Consider the following 18,243-nt stretch of genomic DNA (forward strand, 5'->3'; position numbering starts at 1 on the left):
CCCGCCCCCCCGGCACCAGGACACCACCGCCCCTGGCCAGGGTCACCCGTCCCTCCCTCCCCAACTCCCTCCCTTTCTCCCTCTCTCACTCTCTCTTTCCCTTCCCCGCCGGGAACCGGGGCTTATCCCCCCTCACACCGCCGAGAACAAGCGCTTCTCTCCTTCCTCCGCTTACCTGCTCCCCCTGGAGCCCCCCAGGCCCCGCGGCGGCGGCTGCCGCCGCTTTCCGCTTCCTGCTAACTGTTTTCCGGGCCATAGTAGAAGGATGAGGCTGCGGCAGCGGCTGCGGGCGAGGAGCGGCCCCACATGGAGCGGTTCGGAGCGGTTCGGGGCATATGGAGCGGGACCGGCCCGGGCTCTGTCCCTCAGGCCCCGCCGGCCGCGCCTCACGGCATTTTACGGCACCCCGAGTTTTTTTCGACTCTTGTTTTTACGACAGTCTCGTCGCAGCTTTGCGGCGGCGGCCCCGCCACGCCCGCAGCACCGTTGCCCGGCAATCGGGCGGCGGGCTGACCACGCCCCCTCGCCGTTGCCATGACAGCGCGGCATTTCCCGCGGCGAGGTGGCACCCCCTGGCGGCGGGGCGGGCTCGGTGCAAGGCAGGGACTCGGCATTCCCTCAGGAAAAGGAGGGATTTTTCCCAAAACCCCAGGAAAGCGTCCCATAACGGGAACAGGGTCACAGAATCACAGAACGAATTAGGCTGTAAAAGACCTTTGAGATCATTGAGTCCAACCTGTGACTGATCCACCACCACGGCAACTAGACCATGGCACCGAGTGCCATGTCCAGTTTTTCCTTAAACACCTCCAGGGATGGTGGCTCCACTACACCCCTGGCCAGCCCATTCCAGTATCTAATCAGCCTTTCTGTGAAAAAATTCCTCCTCATGTCCAGCTCTCCACTGAACCATCCACTGGGTCGGAGGGCAGTTCGGCTGACTTGTTCAGGGTCACACAAAAACACGAAGATCTGCTCGAGGGTCTCCACACCTTTAACTGGTCTGTCGGCACACCAGGGAAGATTCAGGGACACACATACGCCAATAACATAAGAGAGACCCTCTCCCAGGCCTCCGCAGCCGAGTGTGTTACCCCCTGTACTCCACTGCCAGTACCCTTGGAGGACTCACACCGACAGTTTATGCAATAACACTCTTTATTAAACTAGTAGAAAACTGGGACAGTTTAAGGTTCAAAGATTTCTGGTGATAGTATCTGGCTGGAAAAACATATCCAAAGCATTCTACAGACAAGCTCTGGTAATTAAAAAAGGCTGGCTTGAGATAATCAATCACCCCACATAGAGTCTGTTCCTTACCCAACAGGCCCCATGGAGGAGAAGACAGGTTCAGCCTGTCAGCTGATTCCAGAAGTTAGGATGGAGTCTTCGCTAACTTTTCCCCATTTTTAACTTACTTTTATGCTATTTTTGCATTCAGGTGGAGCCTGAGTAATACATCATGTGCGGTGCAGGGTGGTCGTACCTTGGAGGTGGGTTACGTCTGTTACACCTCAGTAACCTTTGGGATGAAGGTGGGTGCCAGTATTGCATCTGTGATCTGTGATCTCGCCACAATTACTGGTTCAGCAGCAAGACATCTTCTGTTTTTCTCCCTTGATTGACAGCTGCTGTGTGGCTTTTCAGCTACAAAGTACCATCGACTGTCTCCACTCCACTCTCCATTTAGTCCCCTTCAGCATGGATTGTGTGTGGGAAGCTGGGCATGCTAACCGCATTCCATCCAGGGAGCAGCACCTGCACTTCACCCTATCATTTCCATACTGTCACAATTTCTGTTAAATTGTTAATATAACTTCCCAGTTTTCTCTAATTTTACACACAGTCATTTTCCCACACCATTCCATCTGGGAAATCCCTTATTTCTGGGGAATTAAAGGGATATAGCGTATTCGCTTTTCATTACACCCCCATGTGGATGTATGAGTGATTTTTCTGATGTTCACACAGCTTATACACACTTTTTTCTATGATTATAGAGCCAAAACTGTGGGTCATCCAAACCCAGCGACTGCCACTTACCAGTGGCATTGCAGAGAAGAGAAACAGGACAAGGAGAAACAAGAAAAACATTTTAGGTCTAGGCAGGCTGGAAAAAAATGGCAGTTCCTGACCACCTGAAACCTAATGGTGCCTCAAGTCACAGGAATCAGTAAACATTTTCCTGACATGACATCGTTTTTATGACTTTTTTGTGTTTTCCTCTAACTAGCCAAAGACAAGGGTGCTGTCAGAAGCCAAAGTGAAATAGAACCTCTCAGGCTTCCCAGTTTCCCCTGAAGATAGAAAGGATAATTCTAGTTCGGCAGTTTTCAGTCTTGATTTCTCACTATTAATTACCTTCTCCATATCCTCCCTCACATGCACAACTGCCACCCGTAGTTGGGACAAACCCCCTCCATTTTGGAACAAGGACCAGTCAAAAGGCTGAAAACCCATTGGCTGCGTCCCCTCAGCCCCTCAGGGGAAGGGACAAGGGAGGTGGGGGGGGATGCTGTGGATGCTGAGGAAAGGGGCTGAGAGGTGAAGCGGCCTCCCTGGGCCCTGCTCCCCACCTTCATCCAGCCCTTTAGGGACCCTCTCATGGAGCCCATCTGGGAGAGGGGCAGGAGGTGTTGCAGGAGCCCCCGGGTAGGGTAGGAGACGGGGACAGGCCCGTGGCTGGCACAAGGACAGGGACAGAGACAGGGAATGGGATAGGGACAGGGACAAAGGCAGGGACACGGAATGACACAGGCAACGGGACACGACAGGGAATGAGACAGAGACACTCCCTGGCCCCGCCCCGTCCCCGCGGAAAGGGGCGTGGCTCACCTTTTCCCCGCCCCCTTCCCGCCGGGTGACGTCACCTCAGACCGCTCCTGATTGGTCCGGCGGGGCGCGTGACGTCACGGCGTGACGCCATCCCGCCGGCGGGGCCCAGACAAGATGGCGTCGCCCGAGTCCGGCGGCGCCGAGCGAGGCCCGTAGGGACGGACGGGCGGGGACCGCGGGACAGCGGCGGCACAGCGGGGCCGGCGGCCGCAGGTACCGGGCGGGGACAGGGGGGCCGGGGGCCGGGGGCCGCAGGTACCGGGCGGGAACAGCGGGGCCGGGGGCCGCAGGTACCGGGCGGGGACAGCGGGGCCAGGGGCCGCAGATGCCAGGCGGGACAGCGGGGAGGGGCAGGCGGTGGTGGTGGTACCGGTCCCCTCGCAGCGGGGCCTGGACGTGGGGACCGGAGCCGGACCGCGCTCCTTCTCCCCCTCCTCCGGGGTCAGGGACCGTCCGCCCCCGCCCGGCTCAGCGGGACTGGGGCAGGTCGGGCCCGGGGGTGACGCTCCTGCTTTCCAGCAGTTTCCGGGATTGTCGGAGTCCGGGGAATGTCTCTCTGCTTAATAACCGCTGATGAGTTCGCCCTTGCTGAGTTTGCCCGGCTGCTGTTGAAATCGGAGTGAGCGTTTGGAGTCCGTGGCGCTGGGAGGTGCCCCCTCGCAGTAACTTAAACCCGTCAGGAGCAAAAACATCCGATTTTTGTTTGGGGGTGTGGTGCTTGTCGAGGCTGCCTCCAGGTAACTTGTTAGTTTCTGTCGCTTGAGCACTGTGGGTTTTCACAGCACATCTTTCCTGTGCCACTTGTGACTTCAGACTTCTTCTAAACCACTGCTAAATCACAGAGTGATCACTCTTTGATTGCATCTCCTTTAAGGATGAGGAGCCAGTTGTCTTCACTTCATGGGTCATAGGCCTACACTTCCTTCTCTGTGCTCATCACCTATTTCTGGGTCTTTTCTTCTGTTCTGCTTTTGAATGTCTCTCTCTCTGCATTTGAGATGCAGACATCCCACGGTTATATGCACTGGTGTAAGAATACTTCAGTTTTGTAGTTTCTGACTTCCTGGTAGTGCTTTGTGTTCTGTTTAGCTCGGTGCTTACCAGAAGTTAAACATTTAACACTTTTATGAAGCTATTCTATGTAATTCAAGGGCTGTTTCCCTGTGTTTTGATAGCTCAAAATTTATCATTTTTAAAGGCAAAGTTAGCTTTCTTTGGGGTTTTCTTTAATTAGTAAAAAAAATTACAGTAGTTGGAAATGAGTAATCACTTTCTCAACTATTTTTACTCTTCACATCATCAAAAATTCCAAACAAGTGAAAAAAAACCCCAGTCTTACAGAAATCTTATGACGTGTCCTCTGTCTCATTAGAATAGAGATAACCAAGTGGACTCTGGCACTTGGCTGTGGAACTAACATTGCTGCTATCTCGGACTCAGTGAAATGTTTCTGTCCTGGATTTAAGCATATGAGTGTTGCCAAGCTAAGGAGCTGGGCTGTGAGTGGTGAAGTCACTTCAGTGTCTGTGCTCCTGATGGAAGGAAGGGATGCTGCATCCCACAGCCTGTCACAGGGTTAAGAGGCTTCTGTGGGAGCTTGGTGAGGGGAATCTTACTCCAGCTGTGGCCCAGGGTGTTAGGGAAAAAGAGGAATTGCTGCAGTTGGCCAGACCTCTTCCTCACCTTCCTTCCCTTACCAACCTTGGAGTGTTTCTGCAACTCCTGCAGCTGCTTGTTTCCTGGCATTTTTCAGGGGAGAGGAGGGGGGAAAAAACTCTTTTGGCCTCCTGCTGCCATTTTCTCAGTAGAGAACAGCGATCTGTGTGGAGCTCTGTCGTAGCCAGGGCAGTGGGATGGGCTGAGCTGTCCCCTGTGGCAGGAGCAGGGCCGGGCTATGTGTTCGAGGCTATGAGTGGTGTGGTGTTGGATTGCAGCACCGAGCAGAGCTGCTGCTTAATGACCTCAGTTTCCTGTGCTCACAGAGCTGCGATTCAAAGGGAGCACTGCTGCTTTAGGGTGACTTAAACCTTTTAGGCAACAACCTTAATTCTAAGGGTAGGGGGACAGAAAGCAGGCAATTTTTAAACAGCTTTTGCAACTTGTGGGTTTAGTCTCAGAAACAAAACTGAAAGTGGTTGTCCTTTCCTTCCTTCACTGTTTGTGTGTGGCCTCCACTGTTTGATACCTCGGTTTGTTTGTTTGTTTGTTTGTTTTCCTCGTATGGGTGCACTGTGGAGTCAGAGGAGAAGCTGCAGCTACTAAGGTCAGACACTGCATAAGTCAAGTGTGAGCAGAAACAAAGGCACATGAAACTTCAAAAGGAAAACCAGGGAAATCTCAGGTAGAAGATATGTGAATCAGTAGGTGTTAGTTTCTTCAGAATATTCAAAGAGTATGCTGATCATCTCAGAGACTTACTGTATAGTCTGTGTTGATGGATAGAAAAATCATAAGGGTGAAAAATAGTCACAAACACGTGGAAGAGCTCCATCTCTGTTACTCACGTGATGTTTTGCAGTGCCCAGTGCTTGCTATCCTAGAGATAAAAACCTGTAACTAACAGAAGAGGAATCAGGTTTCTGGACCAATCCAGCATCATCCAACTGTCATGCTCGCAGCTGAAGCTGTTTTGGCTGGTGCTGGTGGTAAAAGTGCTATAATGACACAGAAAGTATCACCTTACTCGTTCTTCTTTTTAATTGTATAAGATAATGGTTTTCTGTTGCTTCCACAAGCTGTAGGGATTGATAATTCAGACATGCAGTATTGTTGTCCATGTCCAGTCTCTGTATAATAAGTTTTTACAGCAGCCTATTTCTGTGTCTTGTAATTGATGCTGGGTTGAATGTTTTGATAAATTGGTCTGTGAGAAATTTAGTTTTACTTATTAGACAGAACTTCTATCCAGCCTTTCTGGCATTTGGTTTCTAGCATAATCACTCCCAGTCTTTTCAGTCATGAATTCGAGAGCTTCAGCTGTCATTTTGCAAGGATCTCTACCTAGAGGCATGTCTATCTATTTAAAATTGACCAGTACAATTCAGATCAATGTCAGTGTAAAGAGGGTCTAGTGGAGCTGTAATTGGAAAGCTCTGAAGTTGTTTTGGAAAACAGTTGTTTGAAGGAAAGGCAAAGAGGGATTGTTTACAAATTATAAATAGTTTTCTTGTTTGAAAAAGTAGGTCTTCTAGGATGCATCAAAGGTTGGTTTCTCTTCACAGCATTGTGTGTGCTTGCTGTGATAACTGGGAAGGCAACACTATTGATCTTGCAGCACTTACCACTCTGCAATCGATCCTTGGGATTATTGCAGCTGATTGATACAAGCCTGAACTCACAGTTGTGTGTTAACTGCTTAGGTAGGTAATCCTCTCTGGTATGCAAGTGCATTGCTTAATGCTTTGACCCTCTGACTTGGTTTGAATAAGCTCATGTTCTGTGTCCCTAATGACCTTTCCCAGTCAGTATAGTCCTGTGTTGAGGTCTCCATCAGAAACTGAGCTGAAGAGGGGCTTTCCCTCTTTCCCTCTCTTAAATCATTAGGTTTATTCCAAATCCTTTCTTGTGCAGGGAAGGCATTTCCTAAAATGCTAAGAAATAGTTTTTCCTGTGGTTGGGAAACTTTTAAAGGACAGCTTGTATGTCCAGAATTGGTTGTGCATTTATTTGTTGTTGTTGTTGGGGGTTTTTTATGTGTGTGTTTCTTTTTTTTTTTAATTTTTTTTTTAATTTATTTTTTATTTTTGAAAGCTGCAAGATCTTTCCAGAATCCTTTAAGCTTGTAGTGTACATGAAACAGAATTATGTCAAAAGGGGAATGCAATGTCATTGCTCTGATCTAGGCTTAAATGTTTATTTCTAGAAGGAAAGCAGATTGGTTCAAAATGCCACATTGCATTAGTAGTATTACAGTTTCTAACTAACCGAGCTCGTATTTTCACAGCTTCATTTTGTGTCCCAAACTCTTACACAAGAGTAACACTTTAAATTAGAAGAATATGAATCCTATCCAAGGAGTAGTCAGTTCTTCATTTGGAAGGTGGTCTAAATATGAATACACTTAATCTTCTTAGGTACTGATTGCTGGTATAATGGAAAGTAGTAGTAAAGGGTTGCGAGCTCCTGTCTGGTCTGTGTTGCTGGAGTTCTTGGTAACTATGTACTGGATTATGTGAGAGATTTTAAGCCCCTTCCTAATGTATATGTTTGTGCTTTGACATCTCTAGGGTAGCAGCAGAGGAAGCCCTGACTGAAATGCCTGTTGAGATTTAAGCCCTGGTTTTGGGAGGGTGGATTTCTGACAGTGCCTGTTACAAGTTGTGCTGTGTCACAGTTTAGCCCTGTGCTTAATCTGGGCACAGAGATGTGCTTATGTGTTCAATTTGATTTGCCTCATCAATTCATTCTGAACTTTAAAATAAAGCTAGATTCCTATCTTATTAACACTCTGCAAAGTAATTGTAAGAACATTAAGTATTTCCTTTTGTGATACAGCAAAGCCACACTGGGATCCACCCTAATGACTAATACCATCATGTGGTGTTCTTGCATAGTAGTGTGTAATGATTTGACTTAGAAATATAGGAGGCATATGTACCAGGGAAAGGACTTTATGTGAATAAAATCACCTTTAATTATCTGGAATAAAATTGTGTTTGGTGGAAAAGGACAGAAAAGCTTTATGCTGCGTAGCCTCTGAGAAAAGAATGTGCTCTTAATCTTTTAATTAAGTATTATGTCACCACAAGCAGCTTGTTGCCAGTCTGTTTGACTTCTTGGTAGAAAATAGGTGAAAGATTAGTGAGTTTCATTTTGGTTGCTGTCTTTGTAACAGTATAAAAAAAGCTTTTTCAGAAAGTACCTTTATATTCTTTGTTGGGAAGAGGGGAGTGAGTGGAAAAACCTTCCTGCAGTTACAGGCTTTGTTCTTGTTTGTAGGAGGGAGTTTAATACACGTTTTCTCTTTGCTCAACTGGAAATCTTATGCCTTCCTAGATCACTGAATACCTGTGCTTAGTAATGTCATGTCCCCTTTGCAAAGAAAATTCAAGAAAAGATGGTAAAAAGCTTTTTGCTTTTAAGTAACACTGTCAAATATTTCTTAATTTCTGCGCAAAGGGAAAGCTAGTAATTTCAAGTGTGAACATAAAAATAATACTGTTGTGGCCTGTAATCTCAGCTGCATGAAGATCTTCAACTAGAAAAGCAGTTAATAAATGCAGCTTCCAGAATCCACTGTCGAATTATAAGATGAAAGATAGATGAAGGAAGAGGTTGAGTTTGACATGAATGGCCAAACTGCTCTAAGCTGCTTTTGGAGCCGGGGGTGGGCTCTAGAAACAGACATTTGTTTGGCAGAATGGCCGTCCAGGCTGGTTTTGTGACATGGTGGTGTCATCCTGTTCATACTGACCTTCTGTGTTGCATACAGGAGTAGTACCCAGTTCTGGGGGTGTTCTGTGTGTGTTACAACAGTGGAGATGAATGCTTGAAATATAACCATATTTAGTGAAGAGATCTGGCTGTACTCTGGCTAAATTGATTGTAGCTCCAAGTAGTGTAAAGGTCTTCTCACTTTCCCTTTAATTTGGGAGAAAAGTTGTGTATCCGTTTTACGAAAAGCTTCCTTCAAGGCATATTTCTCATGTAATTTAATGTTCCTGCAGGAATCTAAATGTATTGCTCATGTGCTGTCATTTGGCAGCACTTTAGGGATTAATTCCCTAAAGTAAGCTGGATTGAATCAGACATATGGGTTATGAGAGAGGTAGGCTGGGACTGATTCTCAGGTTACAGGAGAATATCTGGTATCTCAGCTGGGGAGTGGCCAGCCCATACTCTTTCCACTTTCATTCTAACTGTCTCAGTTATAATGGTCCACTGAGAAAGATCTCTGTGCTGTCAGCAGCCCCGTGTTGTTGCCAGTCTGTTGAACGTTTGGAGAGGAGAAGCTGTGACTTTGGGGTGGTCATGGGGCAGTCTCATCCATCAGCCTCTTCTGGTCTAGTTATAAAATAGAAGTAAGGCTGGATTGCTGAAGCTGAGTCAGATCTGTCAAAATGTCCTGAGGAAATGAAGCTAATGCATCTCTGAGGGTTTCTTTCACACGTAAAATGAGCCGTTTCTGTTTAGTTATTCATTGCTTTAAGTGTTCTGGGGGCTGCATTCATTACTGTAGCTGCTGAAGAAATTTCTGATGTGCGGGGGGGGAAAAAAGTTTATACCACTGAGTAAGAGTGGATATATGGTATATAGACTTAAAGTGGTAACTTAGAAATAAAGTTTGAACTAAACCGAAATTCATGTTCAAATCCAGAAGAGCATCCTTAAGGCTTTAATAGTAAGATAAGAAAAGACTGAATAGGAGTGATTTGATAGAGAAGATTGGGGTGACAAAGATACTGGTGCAAATGAAAGAATGTAGTGAGATTCCTGGGGTAGCTGTGGGTTTGGGATTTGGGAAACACAGGTTTTGTTCTGACTTTACTGGCTGAGCTGGATGACTGTGGGTAAACACCTTCAGGTTTGCACTTTATTCCTCATACCTGCAAAAGAGGAATAATTTTACTGCTGGTTAAGTGCCTTGACAGGTATTTTGAAGTTGTGTATGAGAACTGAGGCAGTGCTGAAGGTGTAAGGGAATTTCAGTAAAACTGCTTTCCACTCAGGGGAAAGGTAATGAATGAAAAATATGTGTATGTGTGTAATTCCTGGCATTATAAATATTATGTAGCTTTCTAGATTTCATCTGAAAGCAGTCTTTCTGTGGCTTTGGTTTTCTTTTCTATTTTCAGTTCCACTTGAGCACCGAGGGCTCAGTCTCCATACGCCCTTATAGTTGGGAGGCTTGGAATTGTGTGTGTGTGTCTGTTGCTCCCAGCACCTTGGGAGTCTCTGGATTTTGCTCTGTGCATTTGTGATAGAAGGTTCACTCTGTGTTTGTAGTGAAGTGCAGACTTCTAGTCTACATCAGTCCTTAGACTTATCTGCTCAACGATTAACTGCAAGTATATGATTGCAGTGCTGGGAGGACAAACTGAACTGTTTTACACAGAAAGGAGACCTCTTCAGTTGTTGTTTTCTTAGTTTTTTGTGGTGGGTGGGGTTTTTTGTTTGTTTGTTTGTTTGGGTTTTTGTTTTGTTTTGTTTTTGGTGTTTTTTTGTTTTGTTTTTGGTTTTTTGTTTTGGTTTGGTTTTTTAAGTGAGGAAATTGAAATCTTTAAACTCATTTTATGTGGAAACAGTTGAAATTAAGGTAGGTGGGTAAGGAGGTTAATTTATGATGCTTAGGGATCTACTAAGTGTCTTGTCTGACTGTGGAGGGGAGGGAGAAATGATACCCATGCTATGGAAAGGCTTTCTGAAGCAGTGTATACAGGTGAGTGTAGCAGCTGAAGCATCCTTCAAGAGTTACACCCCAGGAACTGGGTAGTTGCTCTTCTTTCCTTCTGAGGGTGAGGATTGTCTGCATGTTATATATCTTCCTTGCTGATAACCTCAGCTGTAGCAGTACACACGTAGAGTACACCTGGTTTAACAGGTGCACTGACTTTTCCCCTCCTGTTTGTCTTCCAGTCCTGAGCTTTTCCATCTGCCGTTGGATTATAGGCTGAACCATATTCCCGTTTAAGCACTTGTATTTTAATAGAGGGGTCTTTCCTGTTGGAGAACTCCAAAATCAGGAGATTGCAAGGAAGATGTTTCTGCTCAGGACTGACTGTGGTGCCTTCAGGTAGCGCAGGACACTGAGGTTTTCTAATGTACAACATGACAAGTGGCTCATGTATTTATCATATTCTTGTAATACATCCACTGTAGCTGGGGTCAACCTCAGTTTGACTTTGCTCCTCAAAGGTAAATTTTTACTTTTCTACACTAGACAGTCTTGCTCAAAACAAGTTACCTTCCTGTGCTCCCAAAGAACTCAGTTCCAGGAGTGTACTCAGTGTGGATACCCCCAGTTTGTAGAGTCTGTTCAAGTATCTGCTGCTGTTGTCATGTGTCAGAGCATTTATTTTTTTGATAGCTGGTAATGATGTGTTTTTTAAAGAGCTGAGCACAATCTTTACTACCAGCTCTTGCCTTCTCTAAAGTGAACAAGCCTTTTCAAGAAATAATTAAGAAGTTACTATTCACTTTAAAATAATTTCCTGTTCTTAATGCTCTGTTAGGCACCATTTCCATGTTTAATTAAAACTAGTTAAACTTACTCATTTAGAATACGACTTCTGCTGGTGGAATTTAATTTGGTGTTGTCTACCAATAGTATTTCTCCTGTATGCTGTCTTTTTAATGCAGTCATTGAGTCCTGTTTGGATTGAGTGGAAAAACATGAAAGCAGACTTGACTGATACCGTGTTTGGAGACATAGTTTGGTTCTTGTTTAGGCGTTATTGCAATAGGACCATCTTTTAATTTGCTTGATGCACTTTTTTATATTTTAGTTTGATTCCTTTGCTCTGTTGAGTTAATCTGGGAAGGAGTATGTCCTTGCTGAGGCCTCAGCTCAGCAAATTTTTTACAGCAGCTAGAGTGAGTGTTCACCTTTTCTAGTGGTGAGGATTTTTTTTTTCCTGGTCTGTTAGTTTTATCCTTCAGTGCAGCAAAACCTGGTGTTTTTTTTTTTCAGATGTGTACTTCTGTTTGTGCTTATTTTCTTGTCTCAGTCTTGATAAGATGGGTTGGATGAAGACAGATGCCTGTTGGCTCTATAGGAGTGACACATGAATGGAGGACAAAATGAGCTGGCATTGAAAGCTGAGACTGTGCCAGTGACATGTTGATGCGTGAAACTGCATAAAAAAGTCAAGTAAAGAAAAGTCAAGTAAGAAAAAATTAAGTAATTTTGTGAGGACATTTTTGTGTCACATCTGTAGCACTTGGGATGTAGCTCACATTTCTCATATCAGTGCTGTCAAGGCAAAGGCAAACCAAGCTCACGAGGTATGTTTTGATAATTAGGGAGATTTGAGATGGTTTGAGCTTATGTTGTCATGGCACAGAAGAGCATTTTGGAGACCACACTTTTCCAGGTCTGCTGTGATCAACTCTTTGGTGCTTCAGAAGGGGGAAGTGTTTAGGATGTCTGTTTCCACGTGTCTCAAAGTGTGTATTTGGAGAAAGAGTAAGTGGTGGTGAATAAGGGCGTTTCCTGAAAAATGGCAACACTGAGAGATGAAACTGAAAAGAGGGGAGATTGAACATCAGGGAGAAACGAGGGTGGTGAGACACTGGAAAAGGTTGTCCAGGGAATTTGTGGATGCTGCATCCCTGTAAGTGTTCAAGGCTGGGTTGGATGGGGCTTTGAGCAACCTGGTCAAGGGAGAAAGTGACAGAGTGGGTGGAGTAGATGATCTTTGAAGGCCCCTTCCAACCCGAAACATTCGGTGGTTGGTGGCTTCTAAATCAAGTGAATCTGCAGGGAATTTGTATTCTCAGAATGTGCCTCTTTTAGCCACAGTTATTGAGAGAAATAAGATGTATTAGTGAGACACAGGGACATCAGATGGCTGGAGTAGTGCAGCAGTTTTAACCACATGATGGAAAATATCCTGTAGGGAGAGGGAGAAGACCATTGTTGGCCTCTTGTATTTGAACTGAGGGTGCAATCAGGAAGCAGTGGCTCTCATGCTGGATGTCAAGGTTTTAGCCTGCTTGCTGCAGGGCAGGCACCGTTGTTTGGAGGTGAAATAGTTATTTTTTCTCTCATTACCACACTGAGTCCTTCTGGGAAAGTATTAAATGTGTGATGAGAGTGGGTAGCTCATGTGACCGAAGTATAAAAGGAAAGGTTGATGCATCTATAGTAGTCTAACACTGACCCCATTATTCTTGTACAGCGAAATAGGCACATATTTTGGCTGAGATCAAATACATGAAATTGCAAGTGATGTTTGACCTGCTGGCAGATTTTATTTTTCCCTTTTAAAACTTTTGTCCAGCTTGATTTCTTGCTTGATACTTTTTTGTCTGCTTTGTTAAAGTAATTCCATAAGCATTAGTATTTCACCAAATTTCTAACCAAAACCATAATTACCAACAAATTACATCATTTCTCTTCTGAAATGAAACAGGGAAAATGTGACAGTTGACTACTTAAAAAAATCCATTCCAAAGAAAGCTATACATTTAATTGCTTATCATGTTTAAATGCATTAAGTTCTGGTTAATAAATATATAAAAAAAGAATATGAATAAATACTAATTGCTTTCTGCAGTAAAATAACTTAAATTCTTATGTTGGTATTGGGAATTCTGGTGTGTCCAATGGAGTTCAGCTTGTTTCTAGGTAATATCAGATCAGCCACCTGTCCTCTCTTGGTTAAAGAGTATAAGAAGAAAAAGCTTGAAACTACACAGATGCTATTAATTTTGTATTAAGAAGGGTATGTTCTGATTAATGGCAAAAGCTGTTTTGCTGTGTGTTGGCAGCATTTTGGGAGTGTCTGCCTATCTCTCCTCATTCACAACTGGGACAAGTTTGAAGTATTAATAATATTCAAGTACTTCAGAGACAGCTTATTACATATTGAAGTACCACTGCAACAAACAGCAGCGTTTTAATTAGCTGATGATGCTGTGGGTTCCGGGCATACATTTTAAGTGTGCAGATATTCCACTGCTTTTTCACACACTGTTACCTAAAGAACAGAATAAGTGGGCAGTTCTGTTGTTGAAGGTAGCAATTAGCAGACTCTCTCCTTCGAGAAGATTTGTGCTGAAGTATCAGCTTTCTTTTAGAGTGCTGGCATTAACTAGGGAAGTTCGTGCACCGGCCTGGCTCTGGCTAGTTATAAGCTTGCTGTTTAAGATTTGCCTCTTTTGTAGTAGCGTGAAAATCTCATGCTAATTAAGCTGAAGTAGCTAAAATTGTTAATAGATGCTTCCCATCTGACTATTTTAAACTCTTGGAACTGGCAGGTGTTTCCTATCCAAACTTTAGATACAGGAAAATAGCAGTTAAAAGTAGTTGCTCTGCTCATCAAATTTGTGACTTGTTTCATTTATGCATTGTGAGATTACTGCAGCCCTCACTGGTGGTAGGAGTGCTGGATCATGTTTTCTCACCTTTTTCTGAGAATGTAGGAACTGCATGGCACATTTATATTTTATGCTATGATTTATCACTCAGATTTCTATCTTACTTCGTTTGTGTCTCAAGGAGGGGAAGATAGTCCCTCTGTTTCTAGTTTGCCATCCTTTTTGGTGATTTTTTTTTTTTAGCTTCTAAATTAGTGAAGCTGAACTTGAGAAGAAAAAAAAAGATGTAATCACATCTATTTTCTCCCTCAGCTTTTCTGTTTAGATGATCTGTAAATAATTAATTATTGGACTCTAAAATTCACATCTGCTCTTGGAGATGACAGAACCTGGGCTATCTTCTTGTTTGCTGAGTTTGGACATCAGAGGAGTCTTAGATGTTAGTTGCAGGTGGTTTTCTCTTGTGACAGGACTGAGTTTTCTGGGAAGAGTCCTTTTTAAAAGGGTCACCCATTTGCTGCAGCAGTTAAATGTGAATTTAGAGTAGGTGCATCTTCCATGCTGTTGTTTGGCATGTCAGTGTCTGTCCAAAGGAAAAGCCTACACTCTTTCTGCTTTGACCACAGGGCTGCCTGTAAGTGATTTTCTGTCTCCTTATGCTCTTGCTTGAGGAACTTGTACTTTTAGAGGTTTGTGTGGTGTATAAGCTTCAACTGCATTGGAAACCTGTGTGACTGGTAAGTCACTGAGTGACTAAAAGACTGGTACATTAGTGTGCTGCATTTCCACAGCTATTGTAGAGTTATCCCTGATTTCTGGGTGAAGGGTATGGCAAATTACCTCATGTCCCAAGTATACAGTCAGGATCTTAAAGGAGGAATAGAGCTGTCTGTTTTCAGTTAAAAGCAAACTGAAACAATCCTTAACCAGCCCAAACAGTATGTGCTTTTAACAAATGCAGTATCTCTGATGAGCAAACTGGGAGGTGACATGAGGGTAACTGTAACTACAGGTGTCTGATATCAGTGCTGTGAATCCATATGGAACCACAGAGAGATGCCGTGATTCTCTGAGAGCTTGTGGAGCCGACTTCCACTTGAACTTCCCACCACCTGAGAGGTCCCGAAGCAGAAGGTCTAATTGCCTACAGTGCCACATGAAGCCATGGCACAATCTGAAGAATCAATGTCTCCTAATGTTTTTCGCTGCTAGGAAGATGTTATTGAACATGTAAAGTCCCATAATGCATGCTATTGCCATCACTGGTGTTGTCTTATAATCCAGTAATGTGGTCTGCACACAGACCTGCTCTTAAGGGGTCTTTTCTCCCTGCCCTTCCTAGTCACATATTCTGAAAGTGTTTTTTAAAAGTTCCCATTTTCTTGGTTCCTGTCCCTCTGCCCCTCAGTCACTGCACTAGTAATAACAAACTGCATCAGTGTAATGTTATAGGCTGCTCTTCAGAGTTAGATCTCTCATCACAGCTGCTTGGATTGTTGATCCATGGGGTTTGTATGCAGCAGGGATACCTCACACTTTCCTCCCTCAGCTTCCTGTTGTCAGTGTAAGCCCTACTCTGCATTTGGTGAAGTGCAGGGTGACCACTTGGACTTGTATCCTATAAGATGAAGATGTCATTAGATTTGTTTTAACCAGTGGCTGTTGAATGTTAGATGGCAACTCCACACCAGTGTTTGCTTGAAGGAGGGTCTGATTTGTTCTCATTGATCTTAAAATGGACCAAGAACCTTTGTGTAACTTTTCTCCTGGATTGTGGAAGCACTTAACAAGAATTACTCTAGTTAGAGTTAAAACTTATGGTTTTTTCTTTTCTTTATGGGTTTTTAGTTTTGGAGGATTTTTTTTTTTGGTTGATGTGGGTATGTAGTTACAACGCTGTCACATCAAGTTTTACAATAACTTTATCCAAACAATTGTTACCAGAGGACCAACATCATCCTCCTTTATGCAAGGGGAGCATTTTCCTGTGTGTGTTGTTTGCAGAACTGTTTGAGGTACGAAGCAGAAGCAGTTGCTGCAGATTTTGGGGGGATGTCATCTATTTGGATACTGCAGTTAATGAGCATAGTATCTGTTTTGTACTGTAGTAAACTGATCGTCTCTTTGCTGTCAGTCTACCTAAGAGACCTCAGTTGTGTGGCAATGGCTGGACACTTACGGAGGAGGGAAGCTTCGATATGAGAATCTTAACTTTTGTTTTGTCTTAGCAACAGGCACTGTTGACTTCTTTTTTTTGCTGTTTGAGGCTGTATACAGAATCCTGATGTTGGTTATAGCTTTTCACTTGCACTGAAACAAGTAGTGTGTTAAAAACTGAAACTACTTTCTAAATTTTGAACACCTGTGACCCTTCGAATCAAACTGCTTTCACTTTTTCGCTCTTCTTTCCTGTGAAATCAGTAGTAGTTCTTGAATGTAATATAGACAGGGAAAAAAAAATATTTTCTTTTTGACTTTTTCAGTATTTTTGTAGTTTTTAGAGTGAATGATGCATCCTTAGTAGTGTGTAGACTACATGATGTGTATTAGCAGGTAAAATGGAAATTGCAAGATCAAGTTTCTCTTCTCTGAAAATCATAGAGGTGGTTGATTTCATTATGGTTTATAACTCAAGGCATTTTGGTTTTCTCTGACCCATAAGGAGTACATTTTTCATTTATCTTAGTCTTAGGGGGGAGTTACTTCAGAGAATTCACATAGTCTGGAATCAGGACATATTTGCAATCCAGAATCAGGGATTTAGCAACAAGAGTCCATTTCTTGGTGAATAGTCAAATTGGTCTGAGTTATCACAGATAAAGCAGTTACAGGTATCATTCTATAGGTAGGATTCTTCCAAGTTGTCCAGTCAGAGCTCTTTCAGAAGAAAAGGAATGTAGATATAAGCTTCAGGGAAAACACCAGTAGAAGAAACATTGAGCTGAGAATTAAAAACCACCCCAACTTCCTAGCAGCTCCCCATGAGTCACTCTTTATAATAATTTCTTTGCTCTGGTCTGTTGATGACACTCTCCCTTTGGCATTGCTTCCCTGCACCAAGTCATGCTTCTCTTTGTTCTCCTTGTCTGGCAGCACAGCGAAATGTCATTCAGGTTTAAGTGGTGACGTGTCTGGTGGATTGCCCTGGTCACCTCTGTGCTGTCCCTTCAAGCCTTTCCAGCTTGTCACCTCTCTTTGTGCTAATTATTTCTGTCATCGGTTTTGCCTTGTCACTTCTCCTGTTTCTGCATCTTTTTGTTGTTGTGGTGGTGGTGGTGGTTTTCTCCCTGTCCCCCCCTCTACTTCTGTCATGGCTACTCTGAGGTCCTCTGTCCTCATCCTGGGCTCTGCTACACTGTGTTCCTCGGGCTGGCTGGTTTCTAGGAATGTTGACCTGCTACCTCACTGTTATTGTCAGAAAAAATAATACAGATGGGAAGGGGAGAGTTCACATCAGGTTGCTTCAGTTGCTTGTAACTTTTAGGCACTTGTAGCCGTGATCTTGTCTTTAGAGGGTTGGCCAGAACCAAGAATGAGGAAATGTGGCTAAGGAGAGCCACAGAGCCAGAAGAGAGGTGGCAGTAAGAACACCCTCTAGTATTACACAACTAGCTGTTTTCCCTAGGCTAGGAAAAGTGTTGAGAAAGGTTACATGCAGTAGAGTGAGTCCTTTGCCAGTTGATAGGGTGCAGTAAAGCATCAGGCCAAAATTTGTGCCACCACATGCTGTTACCACGGATGCCTTTGAGCATCCTGTTCTGGAGACTGGAGATGAAAGGGAAGATTGATAGGGCTGCAGTTGCCCATCATCTGGTTTGGAGTAAGGCTTTGGAAGCAGGTCCTTTAAATTTATACATGAGTGGTACCAAAAATAAGCAAACTTTTACTGCACAGTGTAATGGATATTCAGATAATGCCCAGAAGCATAGTAACAATGTCAGTAACGTTCTAATGGGATGCAAGTACTTTTTTCCTAACCAGGAGGACAGAGCAACAGCAAGATGCTTGTAACAGTGGTCCCTGAATAGTCTATCAAATCTGATTAGTCACAAGACACTATTTTAATTAAACCTTCTTTGGGAAGGGGGTGATAAAATGTGGCTGGCAGCCTATTTCTGTGTTACTGTGTGTGGTGCTTAACAATTCTGTTTGCTGACAAGTGCCTTCTGCAGTAATGGTGTCTTAAGTGCACGCTCACAGTGCATTAGCAAGAACTGGTGTGATATCATCTCAAATGGTACCTCAGTCTAAAGGGTGACTGTCTCTGGAAATGGTCCATTTCATGACTAGCTTGCTGTTGATGTGCCTTAGCTAGTTCTGCAGTTAAATAAGGGGTTACATATGGCAGAGGAATCATTTTCCTCACTGCACCCTGAAATTAATGCAGATGCCAAGTCTGCACTAGGATTTTACTACAGGATCGACAAC

General features: G+C 43.9%; 2 protein-coding genes and 1 long non-coding RNA gene across 9 annotated transcripts in view; 2 read left to right on the forward strand and 1 right to left on the reverse strand.

Annotated features, from left to right (window-relative positions):
- DCAF12 (DDB1 and CUL4 associated factor 12) overlaps positions 1-443 on the reverse strand; it is a 31,039-nt gene extending 30,596 nt beyond the window's left edge. The window contains exon 1 of the mRNA XM_027665354.1: positions 176-443. Within this exon, the coding sequence (XP_027521155.1) occupies positions 176-256 (81 nt within the window). The 5' untranslated portion in view covers positions 257-443. The remainder of the gene's footprint in view (positions 1-175) is intronic.
- Positions 444-537: 94 nt separating this feature from the next.
- Positions 538-2,189, forward strand: LOC113957686. Its single transcript, XR_003531274.1, has 2 exons — positions 538-1,535; positions 2,001-2,189. It is a non-coding gene; the product is annotated as an uncharacterized LOC113957686 (long non-coding RNA).
- A 714-nt stretch (positions 2,190-2,903) lies between these two features.
- Positions 2,904-18,243, forward strand: part of UBAP1 (ubiquitin associated protein 1) — a 34,522-nt gene continuing 19,182 nt past the window's right edge. The window contains exons 1-2 of one of the 7 annotated variants that reach the window (XM_027665378.1): positions 2,906-3,048; positions 5,073-5,176. The gene's annotated coding sequence lies outside the window, so the exon portion shown is untranslated. Of the gene's footprint in view, positions 3,049-3,357; positions 3,573-5,072; positions 5,196-18,243 lie in introns of those variants that run through there. The other 6 variants (XM_027665379.1, XM_027665380.1, XM_027665377.1 and 3 more) reach the window with 6 other exon arrangements.

This window comes from Corapipo altera, unplaced genomic scaffold (assembly GCF_003945725.1).
Source record: "Corapipo altera isolate COAL_440 unplaced genomic scaffold, ASM394572v1 61045, whole genome shotgun sequence".
In the NCBI taxonomy this organism is placed as follows: Eukaryota; Metazoa; Chordata; class Aves; order Passeriformes; family Pipridae; genus Corapipo; species Corapipo altera.